This window comes from Dreissena polymorpha, chromosome 9 (assembly GCF_020536995.1).
Source record: "Dreissena polymorpha isolate Duluth1 chromosome 9, UMN_Dpol_1.0, whole genome shotgun sequence".
Lineage (NCBI taxonomy): Eukaryota > Metazoa > Mollusca > Bivalvia > Myida > Dreissenidae > Dreissena > Dreissena polymorpha.
Window position 1 is genome coordinate 83,367,303 of NC_068363.1, and position 18,325 is coordinate 83,385,627.

The following is an 18,325-nucleotide window of genomic DNA, read 5'->3' on the forward strand; positions in this document are numbered from 1 at the left end:
CATTTTATCAAAGAAAATGCCGACAACTTCTGCGCGTGTCATTTTAGATGCACGACAAACAAATTGTTTAACAAATTGCCGACGGTGTTATTAGTCAACATTTTATCAAACAAAACGCCGACAAACATGTCCTTTATAATTATACACGTGTGAAAAATAATGAACTTGTCTACTTTTGAAAAAACAACATTTTTTTTTGTATAACCTTTATCTTTATTCATATCAAAAAACATACACAAAAACATATTTCACGTCTTTGAGATATATATAAATAATTTTTAGGAGGGTATGTGTTGACCAATTCGGGTACGAGTTGACCAAAAATCGGTTACGAGTTGACCAAATCGGGTACGAATTGACCGAAGGTACGAGTTGACTTAGGTACGAGTTGACTAGCTCCCAATATCTCTGCATTTAGAGACTCTTACAAGAATTCATTTCCTGTCAGTGACAGCACAGAGGAAATGCTTACGGTACCTAGCTTGGACAACATTGTCAAAAGCCTCTTGTTGAAGCGGTTTGGATCTAAGGCTGGCACTAAAGGTCAGTCACTTCATACCCAACCACTAAAATCACTTGAAAAAATTGCATATCCGGGACAACATGCAGCTCGTATGGGCATAATAGTCAATGTGTACATTCAGAATGCGTTGGGCAATTTGCTTACACTGTTGCAAGACAAGTCACCAAATATGGACTTAGCAATTCAATGTGTTAGGGATATTTTTGCGATGAGTAATAAGTCCCTGGATCAAACAGCACGATGTGGATCATTACATCATTTGATTAGACAGCGTGCTGCCATGGCAGATACTGGACTGAATGAGTTTAATGATATCAAGACACATGTTTTGGAGCTACCATTGACACATGATGGTGTGTTTGGTGGAGGACTAGAGAAAAAGTTGAAAGAAAGACAAGAATTAAACAAGCAGTTGTCTGATTTGCTCCCAGAGGTTGACAAGTAAAGGAAATTTCCAATTAGTTCGGCCACAGCTTCAGGTGCTCAGTGGAAGAGGCCACGCTATAATGCAGATGACAGATTCCGTCAATCTGCATACGGGGACACGCACCAGAGCAGACAACCCAGATCATTGGCAGGGTTCACAATTCTCAAGGTGCCCAAGCCTAGTACACCAAGAACTGCTATGGTAAGTTCATTTCATCTGAAATCAAAACAATGACCTGAATATGATGAAACCAGAAATACCAGTTGGGGGTCGCCTCAAACATTTCTATTAAAAATGGGAACAAATAACAGAGGATCAATGGATTCTCGATATCATCAAACAAGGCTACAAACTAGAATTTCTAAAAAAAAACAGCATTCAATTGGGTAAAACAAACGAAAATAAACAAACACAATTCACATATTATACTTCAGGAGGTAGACGAGTTATTGCAGAAAAAAGCAATAAAAATAGTTCCTCAGAACCAAATTCAGAGCGGTTTCTACAGTACGCTTTTTTAGTAGAAAAGAAAACTGGAGATTTGAGACCAGTAATAAACTTGAGGCCCCTCAACAGGTATTTAAAAACACAGCATTTCAAAATGGATTCAATGCAATCAGTTTTGAATCTAGTTCGGAAAGGAGATTTTGCGGCCTCAATAGATCTGAAGGATGCTTATTTACACATCCCAATATTTGTCCAACATCGCCAGTATCTTCGATTTTGTGTAGCAAAAACAGTTTACCAGTTTGTAGTTTTACCATTCGGCCCAAAGTCAGCACCAAGAACCTGGACAAAAATAGTGTCTGTAGTTGCAGCCTACATAAGAAGAGAGGGCTTGCGTCTAGCAGTATATTTAGATGACTGGTTAGCACTAAGTCATCTCAAATTAAGGCTCAAACAGGATCTAGAGAGGGTAATATATCTCCTGATCGAACTAGGATTCATAATAAATGTCAAGCAGTCTATGTTGGTACCAACACAACAGATAACTTACATTGGAGGGCTTTTCAATCTAAAATTAGGTTTGGTCACTCCCACATTGGAGCAGAAAGATTGCTCAAATAGTTCAGGACATAATGGCAAACAGTCTATCCACAGCACGGCAATATTTACAACTGCTAGGGCTAATGGCTTCGTGTTTGAATCTAATACCACATGCTCGACTTCACATGCGTCCCATACAATTACATCTTCTGCATTTCTGGAGACCCAGTACAAAAGATCTGGATTATCAAATTCCTATCACAATTCACTTGCAGAAACATCTGTCATGGTTGTTAAATCCAGTCAACATTATGATAGGCCAATCTTTTCAACCATGGACAGCAAACAAAGTTCTAGAGACCGATGCATCCATGACGGGATATGGTGCATGTCTGAGGAATCAAATTATTCAGGGAACATGGTCACAAGAGCAGTCCTTAAAACACATAAACAGTCTGGAAATGGAAGCAATTTTCATAGCGTTGCAGAGGTTTCAGCCACTTCTAAACAATCAGAGGGTTCTAATACGAACAGACAATGTAACTTGTGTACAGTATTTGAACAAACAAGGGGGGACAAAATCTCCACAACTCTGCTACCACACTTGGCAAATTTGGCAGTTTGCAATTCAAAGCAACATATCATTAAAAGTTGCTCATATTGCAGGCAAGTTAAATATTCTACCCGATCAGCTCAGTTGTTTTTGAATAAAACCAACAGAATGGAGCCTTCATCATTCTGTAGTACACCAAATTTTTCAAACATGGGGAAAACCTCAGATTGGTCTGTTTGCTTCAATACACAATCGGAAAACACTGATGTTTTGTTCATGGATTGCCCATCAAGAAGCCCTAGCCACAGATATATTAACAATTCCATGGGAAAGAATGTTTGCCTATGCTTTTCCACCATATGTCTCATTCCCAGAGTCATAAAATACATGAAACAGTACAATTGCAAAATAATACTGATAGTTCCATTTTGGCCGCGACGCCATTGGTTCCGGGAACTGTTGGAAATGTGTGTAGCCCATCCACTGAAGTTACCAGTTGTTCCAAAATTACTACAACAACCACAAACTCAAATATTTCATCCAAACCTCGAAGTATTCAATCTGACTGCATGGCTTCTATCAACAAATTGTTCAGAGATAAAGGCTTTTCAAAGAGAGTTAGAACACTTCTCACAGCCAGTTGGAGAGCAGGAACACAAAAATATTAATCATCCAAGTTTATCAAATTCAGTCGCTGGTGTTCTGAACGGGAAATTGATAAATATTCAGCAACCTTAACTGACTGTGCAGAATTTTCTAACTTCTCTATACAAAGAAGGTTTACAATACAGAACAATCGCAGGCTATAGGTTAATGCTTTCTGTTGTATTACCTCCTATTGACTATACTCCAGTTGGTCAACATCCATATGTAATCAGACTTCTGAAAGGAGTGTTTAACTTGAGACCTCCCATTAGTAGATTGCTACCAGCGTGGGGATCTTCTCAGAGTCTTAACAGCCATACAAAAATTTCCATTTGAACCTTTGAGGAAAACTTCGCTTAAATATATCACTTATAAAGCTGTTTTCTTACAGTGATCACCACATACAGACAGGTCAGTGACCTTCAAGCGTTAAGGCTTGGAGAAGGTGCCGTGTCAGTTCAAGCCAAAGGAATAACGTTTGTAAGACAAGGTTTGTCTAAGCAAGACTGACCTGGACACAAACCAGTTAATATATTTGTTCCTATGTTCAAGCAGAACAAACTGTTAGACCCAAAAAGGGCCATTGCTATTTATCTTAAACAAACTGAGAAATTCAGAAATAAAAATGGCAGAGACGAGTCTAGTTTATTCTTGACAGTGAATGCACCTCATGAAAAGGCATCAGCAAAAACATTATCTTCTTATATTGTGAAGACTATTCAGGAAGCTTATGACAGTCCAAAGAAAAAAGTTAAAGCACATTCTACTCGTTCTATAGGTCCATCATGGGCTTTGTGTAATGGTGCTTCCGTTAAGGCAATACTGGAAGCAGCAGATTGGTCAAGTGAAAGTACATTTATAAAGTTTTATGTTAGGAATGTAGCTCCTAGTGTTCTGCAGCTAGGATCTTAGTGAACATATCATAAATTGTGGATTAAAGTTTTTATTTTATGCGGATCGTGCAGGAAAAGATATTTCCACACAGTATATTTGTATTATAAAAAAGGGTTGATTATCAAGATTGGTATAATCTACAAACTTCAAGTAGAAGATCATGTAAATAGTCAACAAGAAGTTGCAAATACATGACCACCATTGCTTAGAAATCATCCTAATGTATATTTTGTATCAGGTGAGTATAAATCATGGAATAAAATTTTACAATTTGTTCTCAAGTAATAGTTTTATGAATGGATTTATACTCACCTTATGGGTACCTCCCACCTCCCCTCATGTATTTGAGGGGTTTACATTTCAACTACATAAAACTGAGGCTACATAGCGTCTGGGTGGATATTGATCACTTAGTTAGCCAGACACTTGCACACTTCTTGTTTATTTTGCGGATCGGTTTACATTTTATATGGGTAAATCCTAATGTATATTTCGTATCAGGTGAGTATAAATCCATTTATAAAATTATTACTTGAGAACAAATTGTAAAATTTTGCGATGTGAAATTGAAAGTTCATCACGAAAATAGGTGACATAACGAAATACACACTATAAATAACGCAAGTACATTGTAGATTGATAATTTTATGTATAAAATATATGCAATTCAGTACGCATGCACAATTTGCATTCCTGGGTTTACCACGTGACGATGATGATCAAACTACTTAGGTTATTTATAGTTAACTGGTAGTTACCTGGTACACATACCCAGTAAAATTTTATTACAGAATGTATGAAAATATGAAAACTTAACAACTTTTTTCAAGTAATGTAATATACCAGTCGTGATATTTTAATTAATATAAACTAATAATAAAAAAATATGGTATTTTAGAAATTTTCTTTTTTCATCATTCGTGGTTGACGGTCCCTTTAAAAATACATATTATACATATTATACATATTATATTTGTGATCAGTTAAGAATAATCACTCCGTGTCATTGCATGTGTGGCAGTGTGATGAAGTTTGTAGAGGACGCTGAGGATGACTGCACAAAGATTGTGGACAGCTTGTTGGACGTACTGACCAAGGGACAGCACTCTGCCACCATGAAACAGATACACGAGGTAACCAGTCTCACAGCGCTGTGCTTTCAATAGGACATGGCAACTGTGGCACTAGTGGTCACTGTTGTTCATCCTCTTGCAGTCCTCTACAATGCTTATGCAGACATTTTCCTTGGGATCAGATCTGGTCCCATCCACATGGTCACATGTTTTATACAAACTTCAATAGCACTATTCTTATTTTCTATATCCATGATTGTTAGAGGTATTGATTCTGGTATGTGATATAGTAGTGTCATCCTGTAAAAAGATTGTCTCCCAACCCCCTGTTGTTAAACAGTGATCAGTCCCTGAGGATTTTATGATTCTATAAACTGTGTTTAAAAAACTAACAACATAAAATAACAATTTTAAAGTCCAGAGATATTATATTTGATAAGCATCATATGCTGGATCCCATCATTAATGTAGTCATATAAAGTTCTAGTTTAGAATGGCAACATAATTATAGTGAGGCCCTGGATATATAGTTTTAAACTTTGCTTCTGGAATACCTTGTGGGTCAATGGATTATAAAGTACAATTGCAAAATGGTCATGAACTCGGTTGTAATTGTAAAGTAAGCACTTATGGGACACTTTGCCTTTTTGTAAATAGGATGTGTGAGTAAGTTTTCATACAGTTATTTACAAAATAAAATTTTTATGAAACTAAAAAATATGTTATCTTAAAAAATTAGAAGATGAAATGCATAGGAACATAAGGTCATATCCATGTCCAGAAAAGTTCAGTCTTCTTTTTTAGCTCACCTGAATGCTCAGGTGAGCTTTTGTGACCGGTCTTTGTCCGTTGACCGTCCGTTCGTCAGTCTGTACGTTGTCCGTCCGTCCTTATTTGTTCGTTAACACTCTAGAGGCCACATTGTCCTATCTTCATGAAACTTGGTCAGAAGTTTTGTCCCAATGAAATCTCGGTCGAGTTCGAAACTGGGTCGTGTCGGGTTAAAAAACTAGGTCACTAGGTCAAAACAAAGAAAAACCTTGTAAACACTGTAGAAGTCACATTTCATGCCCAATCTTCATGTAACTTTGTCAAAATGTTTGCCTTAATGATATGTTGGTTGAGTTCAAAAGTGGTCTGGGTCCGTTGAAAAACATGGCCGCCAGTGGGCGGGGCAGTTTTCCCTATTTAGCTATAGAGAAACCTTGTAAACACTCTAGAAGTCACAATTTTTGCCCAATCATCATGAAAGTTGGTCAAAACATTGGTTTTATTGATATCTCGGATGAGTTCGAAAATGGTCCAGATCAGTGAAAAAACATGGCCTCCAGTGGGCGGGGCATTTTTCTCTATATGTATATAGTGGCAGTTTTCCCTATTTGGCTATAGAGAAACCTTGTAAACACTCTAGAAGTCACAATTTTTGCCCAATCATCATGAAAGTTGGTCAAAACATTGGTTTTATTGATATCTCGTACGAGTTCAAAAATGGTCCAGATCGGTGAAAAAACATGGCCGCCAGTGGGCGGGGCATTGTTCTCTATATGTATATAGTGAAAACATGTTAACACTCTAGAAGTCACATTTTTGGCCCAATTTTCATGAAATTTTGTCAGAACATTTGTTTCCTTAATACGCGAGTTGAGTTCAAAAGTGGTTCCGGTCAGTTGAATAACATGGCTGCCGGGGGGGGCAGTTTAAATATATTTATATAGTAAAAAAAAGCTTGTGAACACTCTAGAAGTCACATTATTTGCCCAATCATCATGAAACTTGGTGAAAAGACATGGCGGCAAGGGGGTGGGGGCAGTTTTCCTTATGTGACTAGAGAGAAACCTTGTGATCGAACACTATAGAAGTCACATTTTTAGCCTAATCATTGTGAAACTTAGTCAATACATTGGTTTTATTGATTTCTCTGACAAGTTGGAAAATTGCTCAGATCGGTGAAACACACTTTTTAGCTCACCTGATTGCTCAGGTGAGGTTTTAGGATTGGTTTTTGTCCGCCGTCTGTCCGTCCACATTTGGTTTGTAAACACTCTAGCATTCACATTTCTTAAGCATTCTTTATCAAAGTTGCTGAAAGATCTCGGTCAAGTTTGATAATGAGCAAAATCACATAATTAATGCCATAATTATTGCCCATAGATTGTCCAAATTTTCAGTATATTATACAAAATTCTTGTTAACACTCTAGAGGTCACAATTTTGTTTCAGATTTTATGAATCTTGGTCATAATATTTATTTTTGTTCAATAATGATGAAACTGGACCAGGATGTTTGTCTGGACAATATCTAGGTCAAGTTTGACATTTGGTAAAGATTGAATGAACTGACTCCTCTCAGGTGAGCGAACTAGGGCCATCTTGGCCCTCTTGTTATTATTGTATGCTGGGTATGCTTTTATATACTTTGTGTTTAAGGTTTTGAAAAAAAACACAACTAAATATATTTATAATGTTTCAGCATGTTTTATCTTCTCTAAAATTTTCCAGAAGCGAAAACAGGATGAAAAACAGAAAGCAGCTCTTAAAAAGGTACAAGTTAAATGCTTAAAATAAGTTATTGTTTTACAAAGTTCTATGAATTTATGCAACATAATAAATAAAATAAAATATACTAAACTTGCATTTAGAGAAAGAATGTGTCATCTACTAATTGAGGAAAAGGTAAATAAAAATAAGATATGCTCTGCAATTAGCAGAATAAGCTCCTTTTTAGTACTGCCTTTTGCCTGTCATACCTTGTTTGTTAACTTTTTATGCCCCCAGATCTAATGATCAGGGGATATATTGTTTTTAGCCTGTCTGTCTGTTTGTCATTGTATGTGTGTGTCTGTCTAGAAACTTTAACCTTGCTCATAAAATGAAAACTCTTGGGTCTATGTTCTTTAAACTTCACATCTACATGCATTTCATTAAGATCTACAATCAAACGTGGTTTGAGGTCACTAGGTCAAAGGTCATTGTGACCTTTACATTAAAAATATAACCTTGTTTCTAAAATAGCTGCCGTGCGGATTCAAAAGGGAAGTAGGGGGCATTGTGCTTCACAAACACAGCTCTTGTTATTGTACTACATTTTCTCCTAAGTTGCTGCCATTTGAAAAATATGGCCACCAAGGGCGGGGAATTTTCCTTCTTTGGGTGAAGTCAGTAATGTTTCAGTTGTTTTTGCCCTGTATGTTTGTTGGTTTGTTTGTTGGTTTGTTTACGTCAAACTTTAACATTGGCCATAACTTTTGCAATATTGAAGAGAGCAACTTGATATTTGGCATGCATGTGTATCTCATGGAGCTGCACATTTTGAGTGGTGAAAAGTCAATGTCAAGGTCATCCTTCAAGGTCAAAGGTCAAATATATGGGGGGGGGGACATAGTGTTTCACAAACACATCTTGTTTTTCTTTATTTTTTACAGCCTGTGCACATAGCACAATAAACCAAGATATTGGAAAACTGAAACATAATTGGAAAATTGAAACAATATTAATATGATTATAATTACCAGTAGTCCAATGGTTTATGTGTGTATGTTTAACTGCATGTTTAAATTTATATTATAAAATGCTTCAAAATTGGGTTGCTGTATAATAAACTCAATAAAACAGTGATTTTTTTAGCTCGGCCGTTTTCGGAGAAAACCTGAGGTATTGTCATAGCCAGCTCGTCGTCCGCCATCCGCCGTGCTAAAACCTTTACATTGGCTCTAAACTCAAAGTGCTTCCACCTACAACTTTGAAACTTCATTTGTAGATGCACCTTGATGAGTTCTAGGTTCACTAGGTCAAAAGTCAAGGTCAATGTGACCTCTAAAAAAAAATAAAAAAATATGACAAGCTTTTATTTATTCAAAACTGCATCCGCAGCCAAACATTGACACTTGTTATGCCGTGCTCTTGTTACCCTATGCGTCCTGCGTCCCAGACACACACAAATGGCCATAGACGGAAAGTTTTAGAATATATCACATCACTCCCACTTTATTCAAGTAGCCAGTCCAGCCAAGATTCCTTGTGTTATTATTTCACTTTCTGTACGGGGTAAAATGTATGTTAACATGGTGCTCCTTACTTAAAGATTGCACCACTTGGATAATCAATTACTTTGAACCAATGAGATTGGTCGTTAGTAAAATGTGTAAGGGCATATGGTTTAAGAGTAAATAGTTACATCTGAAAAGCAAATTGTTCATGACATATAGTTAACATTTACATCTGAAAAGCAAATGGTTTGTTTAGTCAGCTAAAATTTGTCTGAAAAATGGGCCCTAAGCGGAAACATACCAGCGAAGGCCAGCAGTTGTTGTTTTTTCAAAGTGATGCAAGGTCTTGCCCATCTAAATCAACAACCACCGTTTCCATTGACGACTCAAACAATGTTCTTCCAAAAAAGCTACATGTTATAATAGAGAGTGGGAAAAACTGTTTAGCTGACCATCCTTTGACGATTAATTCAAGATTATGTACTGCACATTATGCAAGGATACTAAAAAGTTTAATGACATGATAAAAATACACATTGCACACATTTTCAGCAGTCAACGAGACTTGCTTCGTTGCCCGAGCACAAACTGTTTATCGACGCACCAGTCTTGCAGGAAGACCTTGAGTCATTGCACATATTGAATTAAAAAAACAACAACCAAAAGTCACTTTACATAAGCATTTTTTCAGCAAATTTTAGACCTGGTTACTGCTTCTCATTTTTTTATTTGTCTGTGTTTGTATATTTGCTCAATTCAACAATAGAAAGTTTATAATACTTGGGACTTTCACTTTCTGTTTAGGACTCACACATTTTTTGTCTTGTGAGTCCTAGGACTGACATACTGGCATGTTAAATTGTTAACAAAATCACTGAACCAATTCTTGTTTTTTTGTCAAGTTTGTCATTTTACAGGGACAAATTTGGTCAGATTTATAGTAAATAGTCACCATTAAGTTGCCATTTAAAAACAGTCTGAAAGAATATTTGTCCTTATGAAATCTCAGCTGGGATTGAAACTGGGCTATGTGAAGTCAAAAACTAGTTCAAATTTGAAAAAGCTTGTTGACCCTCCAGAAGTCAATGCATTCTTTGTCCAATCTTCCTGAAAATTTGTCAAAACCTTATCACTTAATATCTCAGCAAAATTGTTGAAAATCTGTCAAGAAATTAAATGTTATGTTTCATAAAGTAATTATTCTTAACCCACCTTCTAAAAATAGTTAAGTTCCTTCGGGTCTCTGTTAAGTGCCTTAGGTTACCATGACCCTCTTGTTTGATTTTGTTCTAGTCTCTTTTTTAGCTAGCTGGTGTTGATTAATGGTTTGTGTATTTTGGCAATTAAAAAAGTTAGTAGGTGTTGCTGTTTAGGATAGTATTTATTTTGGTGTGTGATGTGTGCCATTTGTATATTCCTATTAATTGACTTGCAATGTTTTTAACAGCATTTTGTCAACTTTGATATGTTATCTGTGTTTCAGACTATGATGTTCAGCCAGAATGACCCAGAGGAGGCTGATTTCTCTACAGCAAACACTACTGCAGGTATGCATGACTCTATGAGACTCAACTTTGGATTGTTCCCTTCCAAAAAATAGTCTTGATATTAGATATCTGTATATTTATATGTATACTGGGTATGCTCAAATGTAGAATATCTGTATATCTATATTTATACTGTCTGTGTTCAGATGTAGTATATCTGTATATCTATATGTATTCTGGGTGTGTTCAGATGGTGGCGAGGGCAAGCCCGATGTACAGCAACGTCTGGACCGGACAGCAGACCTCCTGAGGGAGCTTCATCAGGCCCAGCATGAAAGGTTGAGTCAGCGACCTCCCCCGCACCTGACCAACACCCTGGGACCTGGCGACACAGAGAAACACCTAGGTAACATGGCACTCACACATACATGGTTATACTGTTGAATGGAACATTTCTTTACAAGAAATGTTTCTAAATGTCAGAACTCCTAAGCTTGGACAGAACTTGAAAATATTATGTGAACAGTTAGATAACCAAATCTCCAATTCTAAGTCTTAATTGTTTTTGGTTAATACTATACATGTTATAAGTAACCTAACGTTTTCACTGAATGGGGACTTCAGGTTTATCCTTTGCTGAATTCTGATGAAAATTCAATGATAGTTGGTGTACTAAGTAAGAAGGATTATGCAGGACCATTTGCTAGGGCACTTATACTTAAAATGGAGCTAAAGTGAATGTTATAATCAAAAAGTACTTAAATAAGATGATGAAACTTGGCTGCTGAAGTTCAACATTGTGTATATTGGTATACACATGGGACTATGGGTTTGCTATTTGTCTGTCTATTTCAACCTCTGACCATTTATTGGTCTTTCGATCTGTCCTCAAAAACTGAAGTGACTAAAAAAGTACATAAGATATGATCATGAAACTTGCTTTGCATGTAAGAAAGGGTCAGTCACTGTTCCAAATACTGCAATAAATTAAAAAGTATGTAAGACATACTCATGAACTATACTTATGAAGAGCAATGTCATGCTTATATGAAGCACTTGTCCATGCATCTGGTGAAAGGTTAAAACATATCCTAATACTTCTATTGCAAGTAGACTTTTGATTTAATTTTGAATGATAACATGTGTTCAGATAAAGGGAAATATGATGGTCATGCACAATCTTTATTTTGATTTGGGTTTTCACTGGTATAGAACTCTTTGAGTGTGTTGCTTGCAAAACATCAGATTAAAAACTATTTTTAACAATATTTAAAACTTTTGCATGGGATTATAATAAAATTATTTTTTAGACATTTCATTAATGAATAAAATAAGATAACATGTTTAGAACATTTCATTATTATGCAAATTTATCAAAAATATTCATTTCACATTGTTTTCTCACAGTAATTTATGAAGGATATGGATAATGTACACATAATCTGATACCAGATAAAGATTCCTGGGTACTTTATCAGGAACCTGATCACATCTTGACTTTTATATATCCACAATGCGTAATTGATTGATTACAAGCATGAATCATGTAAATAAACAATTTGCTAATCATGACTATGGAACTTGTGGAATGACTTTATAATTCTGTTTTATGGAAATCTTTGTTTGTTCATTCGAACTACTCAAATAAGAATTTAACAGTGCACTTAATTTCAGTGTTCTTGTTGTATTTGTTTTATTGTGATACATTTTGATAACATAGTTTTAGCTGTGAGATTGAAATCATTCGGCACACACTCTTTGCTATGATAAGCTATGAAATGATTTTCTTTGTGTTAATTTTCAGCTGACAATGTCACATCTGAACTCACAAGTCTTGCAAAGGAAGTAAGTTTCTTGAAACAATAATTTTATGTAATGCTCCTTATGTTATAACTCATATGTTGCATAATGTTCTTTAGTGTTGGCAAACTATGTTCATGAACAAGAACAACATTATTTTCCTATTTTCAACCAAAAATATATTGATTCTAAATAAGGCTTAACTTTCTTTCACATTCTGCCAATAAACTCTTTGAATGTTATACTTTTTGTGCTACCTTTTCCTTAATGTGTCTATTTAGAAATTAGCATTCAAATCATATTGTCTTGCAAAAAGTTCCCATAAAACATTATACACACTTTGTATTTCATATTGCAGGCATATCCCAGAGATGTAACAAGTCTTAGAGGAATTCGAAAAGCTTTAGGAATCTCAGTAGAGTCTGTCATAGGCACGGATGAATCTCAGCCAATAGAAATCGAGGATGGTGACAGTTTCAGCCAATCAAATGTTTCTTTACAAAATGATCAAGACAATTCACAGTTGGAAGCTGCATACAGCTATGACAATAATGATGGTCATCAGAATATCATCGACAATGAACTCTTGATGGAGACAGATGGAACAGTTATTGATAACCTGTGAGAAGTGATCAATAACCTGTGAGATTTGGGAACATTTATTTGATGAAAAGTACTGTGTATATTTGTATACCTTTATGTCTAACTTTTGGATTAGAAAGGAAAATGAAATGATAAGCATTTGATAAAAAAAGCACTGTTTTTTAATTGGATATAAACAGCGTTTGGTTTTAAATGGAAGACAAATGTGAATATTGTGTTAGAATTTAGCCAAAAGATAGTAGGGTCTTTAGCTTAACAAAGCACAAAGTACTTTGCATTTTTCCTTTTAAATTGTCCGTCATCTGTCATGACAACAGAATGTCCGTAACAGCTTCGCAGGAATATTCTGGGTATTTTGGCCACTATGTAAGTTGATAAACAGAGCATTGAAAAAGTAGTAATTTAATATAACTTGCAAGTAAAAGAATCTCTGCTGAAATTATTCAGAACTGGGGTCAGAACTGGTCAACATCCCTGGTTCACACGGTGTCATTAGACTGATAAAGCAGAATGACTACAAATCTCTAAAACCGGAAGGCCTACATGTTTTATGTATGGTTTGTTATATTTTATACGTGTCCTCTAAAATGATTTTAAAATTATATTCATTATGTCAAATCTGATCATGTTCCAGAGTGATCATGCATTATAAAGACCTAAATTCAAACAAGAATATGAATAATCCAACAAGGATACAAGATGATAGGTGAGTGTCCCTGGGCCCTCTTGTGGTATTATCATTTGATAATTGACTGCCTTCATTTAAAGACTAATTTAGTATTGTTTTAGAATATTGGTAGGCATCTATTAAAAACTGTTCCAATTTAAATATCAATTGATGTTGGGCATTTTTATGCCCCCCTTCGAAGAAGAGGGGGTATATTGTTTTGCACATGTCAGTCCGTATGTCCGTCCGTCCACCAGATGGTTTCCGGATGATAACTCAAGAACGCTTAGGCCTAGGATCATGAAACTTCATAGGTACATTTATCATGACTCGCAGATGACCCCTATTGATTTTGAAGTCACTAGGTCAAAGGTCAAGGTCACGGTGACCCCAAATAATAAAATGGTTTCCGGATGATAACTCAAGAACGCTTATGCCTAGGATCATGAAACTTCATAGGTACATTGATCATGACTCGCAGATGACCCCTATTGATTCTGAGGGCACTAGGTCAAAGGTCAAGGTCACGGTGACCCGAAATAGATAAATGGTTTCCGGATGATAACTCAAGAACGCTTATGCCTAGGATCATGAAACTTCATAGGTACAGTGATCATGACTCGCAGATGACCCCTATTGATTTTGAGGTCACTAGGTCAAAGGTCAAGGTCACGGTGACCAGAAATAGTAAAATTGTTTCCAGATGATAACTCAAGAACTCTTATGCCTAGGATCATAAAACTTCATAGGTACATTGATCATGACTCGTAGATGACCCCTCTTGATTTTCAGGTCACTAGGTCAAAGGTCAAGGTCACAGTGACTCGAAATAGTAAAATGGTTTCCGGATGATAACTCAAGAACGCTTATGCCTAGGATCATGAAACTTCATAGGTAAATTGATCATGACTCGCAGATGACCCCTATTGATTTTCAGGTCAAAGGTCAAGGTCATGTTGACTCGAAATAGTAAAATTGTTTCCGGATGATAACTTAAGAACGCTTTTGCCTAGGATCATGAAACTTCATAGGTACATTGATCATGACTCACAGATGACCCCTATTGATTTTCAGGTCACTAGTTCAAAGGTCAAGGTCACGGTGACTTAATTTAGAAAAATGGTTTCCGGATGATAACTCAAGAACGCTTACGCATAGGATCATGAAACTTCATAGGTATATTGATCATGACTCGCAGATGACCCCTATTGACTTTCAGGTCACTAGGTCAAAGGCACGGTGACTTGACACAGTAAAATGGTTTCCGGATGATTACTCAAGAAAGCTTATGCCTGGGATCATGAAAATTCATAGGTTCATTGATCATGACTCGATGATGACCCCTATTGATTTTCAGGTCACTAGGTTGAAGGTCAAGGTCACAGTGCCAAAAAACGTATTCACACAATGGCTGCCACTACAACTGACAGCCCATATGGGGGGCATGCATGTTTTACAAACAGCCCTTGTTTATTGTTTAAATGATTTAAAATCATTGTTTGAATCATTTTTAGCATAGGTGCGTTTACGCACCTATGCTTATGGTATATACCACATTTCAAAAATCCACATCTATCGGTTACCCATTATGAAGCCTTACCTGATCAAAAATCAGACGAAATATCTATTTAATTTAGCATATGGTAATTCTTACAATTTTTTGGGGGGAAACGTTTTTCTAACGTTTTCTTCCAAGAATATTGCTGACACCGTTTTCAGTGAATTTTTCTAAGACCGTTTTATGTCAAAAAATCTTCTTATAACCTAAAACAAATTTCGTACGTAAAACAATTCTGTTCTTGTTGATAGTGACCTCACACCTAATTTATATGGGATCCCAATTTCTATTTCCTTCGTTTACTGTTCTGTGAGAGGTCAAATGTTTACATAACTGTTTTAATAAGGCCCTGGTTTAAGTATATGTAACATTTCATCGGTTAATTATAAATAGAAATTAAAACATATTCTCAGCAGGAAGTGGGGCATAAAGCACTTTTATTCTTTGAAAATGTGTAAAAAATGGCGGAGTACGATGAATGTTTTCTGATTTATGACATGGATTCTGACGTGCCTTTCTATGGATTTGATGAAGTAGAGTTTAAAAGTAATAGAGATGTGTTAATTGAAGTTAAAATGATTTACTTTGAGCCAGAAATTTACGTTACGAGTAGAGTTAACGGTTTAAATGTGGCATCGGATTTAATGGATTCGCGGGACGAGTGCTGTGTCTGTAAAATATTAAATGGAAAGCTGTAAATGTATCAAGTCGGAAAAGAAAACGGATGGTTGCATAATGGTATGCGTGAAATAATGTAATTCTACGTATTTATTTTCATAGTTATGTCATTTTGTAACCATTCACATTCTTCACTATTTGGAATTCCCGTTTCTAAAAATAGAGCATTTTGTTAACAAGGGGGGCGACTCGTGATGTCAGCAATCGTTAAGGCTACAATATACTAAATAATCGAGTCATGAAGGGCTGTACTTTCTAAACAAGTCATCATATTTTCCTCGAAGGCATGTTATACACTTTGTTCTGGTTTTATCGTTTGGAGATATTGATAGGGTAAGCATAGGTGTTCACTACTTAATCCCTGAAATAGGATAAAGTTGGAGATTAAAGTAAAAAATGGCACAGCAAAAGGTTACAATCCACTAGAAAACGGCCGAAAAAGGCGCAAAAACAGTCGATTTTGATTTGAGTCGAATTTGTTTTTGGTTTGAACATGACAAATCTGTTTTATTGCTTAAATCGATTCAGCTAAGAATGCCCGTCAAGAAAAGGTATGGTTATGGGGGTCTCTATGTGCAAAATGTTGTATTTATTTTCGCTCAAAGTTGTCGCTTTTACATCGAAACATATAAGGAAACTATTTAGTATATTTTGACCTAAACATTTACTTTAGCAGCAACTTCCCTGTATCTTGCAACTATGCTTTCAGCGCCATCGGCGCTCTCGTTATTATCAAGCCTGCTTGCTGAATTCTCAATATAGTGGTCACAATTCTCAATATAGTGGTCAATATAGTGGTAAAAGGTCAAGGTCACGGTGACCCGAAATAGTAAAATGGTTTCCGGATCATGAAACTTCATAGGTACATTGATCATGACTCGCAGATGACCCCTATTGATTTTCAGGTCACTAGGTCAAAGGTCAAGGTCATAGTGGCTCGAAATAGTAAAATGGTTTCCGGATGATAACTCAAGAACGCTTATGCCTGGGATCATGAAACTTCATAGGTACATTGATCATGACTCGCAGATGACCCCTATTGATTTTCAGGTCACTAGGTCAAAGGTCAAGGTCGCGGTGACTCAAAATAGTAAAATGGTTTCTGGATGATAACTCAAGAACGCTTATGCCTAGGATCATGAAACTTCATTGGTACATTGATCATGACTCGCAGATGACCCCTATTGATTTTCAGGTCACTAGGTCAAAGGTCAAGGTCGCGGTGACTTTACTTAGAAAAATGGTTTCCGGATGATAACTCAAGAACGCTTACGCATAGGATCATGAAACTTCATAGGTACATTGATCATGACTGGCAGATGACCCCTATTGACTTTCAGGTCACTAGGTCAAAGGTCAAGGGCACGGTGACTTGACACAGTAAAATGGTTTCCGGATTATAACTCAAGAAAGCTTACGCCTGGGATCATGAAACTTCATAGGTTCATTGATCATGACTCGCAGACGACCCCTATTGATTTTCAGGTCACTAGGTTAAAGATCAAGGTCACAGTGCCAAAAAACGTATTCACACAATGGCTGCCACTACAACTGACAGCTCATATGGGGGGCATGCATGTTTTACAAACAGCCCTTGTTTATTGTTTAAATGATTTAAAATCATTGTTTGAATCATTTTTATTATCAAGCCTGCTTGCTGAATTCTCAATAAAGTGGTCACAATTCTCAATATAATGGTCAATATAGTGGTCACAAGTGTTGAGTGTGTGTGCCTCCAAGCTTGTCAGGACTGCAACTTTGTCCTTCATCATGCAATTTTAAATAACTGCCACAACTGTTCACTATTAAGCTTGTCCAGACTGTAAAGATGTCCTTTCATCATGCAATCAAATGTAACTGATCCTGAATGACCACTATGAGAAGATTCTGGGATGCTTATAACACCTGGTATAAATAAATTAGACGAGTATTTATAATATCACTGTTGTGTTCAGTAGCCAAATTCATTTACCTGACTTCTTTTATGTTGTCATGTTGTCATGTTATTTCTGAGCATGAAGAAATAAATAAATAGAATTAGCATGTATGATATCATTGTTGTATTTTACAATATATAACCCACTTGACTGAAGAGAACATTTGCATTTAAAATTTTAAGTATTCACCCAAGATCTGTGTGATACAGACAATACCAAAAATTGATAACTCCCGGATTTCTTCCCCTGAATACTGGCATGCGCCCCCTTATGGTACTGCATAACGATACAGGGACCTTCATGTTGGTACCTGAACAATAAAAGGAAGCAAATCTTCTGGATTTGATCAACCGGTTTTATCATTTGGTATTTCATTGTTGTTTCGTGTGCTGTTTTATCAGACTTTTTTCATCGTTGTCAATATTATTTATCTGTGTAAGTCTATACTGATGTTTTAAATTGTTGTCGACTCGATAATAGCTTACAAACATGCACTGAACCAAACAA

General features: G+C 36.2%; 1 protein-coding gene across 1 annotated transcript; it reads left to right on the forward strand.

The window, feature by feature from the left end:
• Positions 1–5,004: 5,004 nt before the first annotated feature.
• Positions 5,005–13,238, forward strand: LOC127844007 (bromodomain-containing protein 7-like). Its single transcript, XM_052373974.1, has 6 exons — positions 5,005–5,162; positions 7,602–7,643; positions 10,572–10,635; positions 10,826–10,981; positions 12,380–12,420; positions 12,734–13,238. The coding sequence occupies exons 1-6, from the start codon at positions 5,040–5,042 to the stop codon at positions 12,998–13,000; spliced, it is 693 nt and encodes a 230-aa protein (XP_052229934.1). The 5' UTR covers positions 5,005–5,039; the 3' UTR covers positions 13,001–13,238.
• The last annotated feature ends 5,087 nt before the right edge of the window (positions 13,239–18,325 follow it).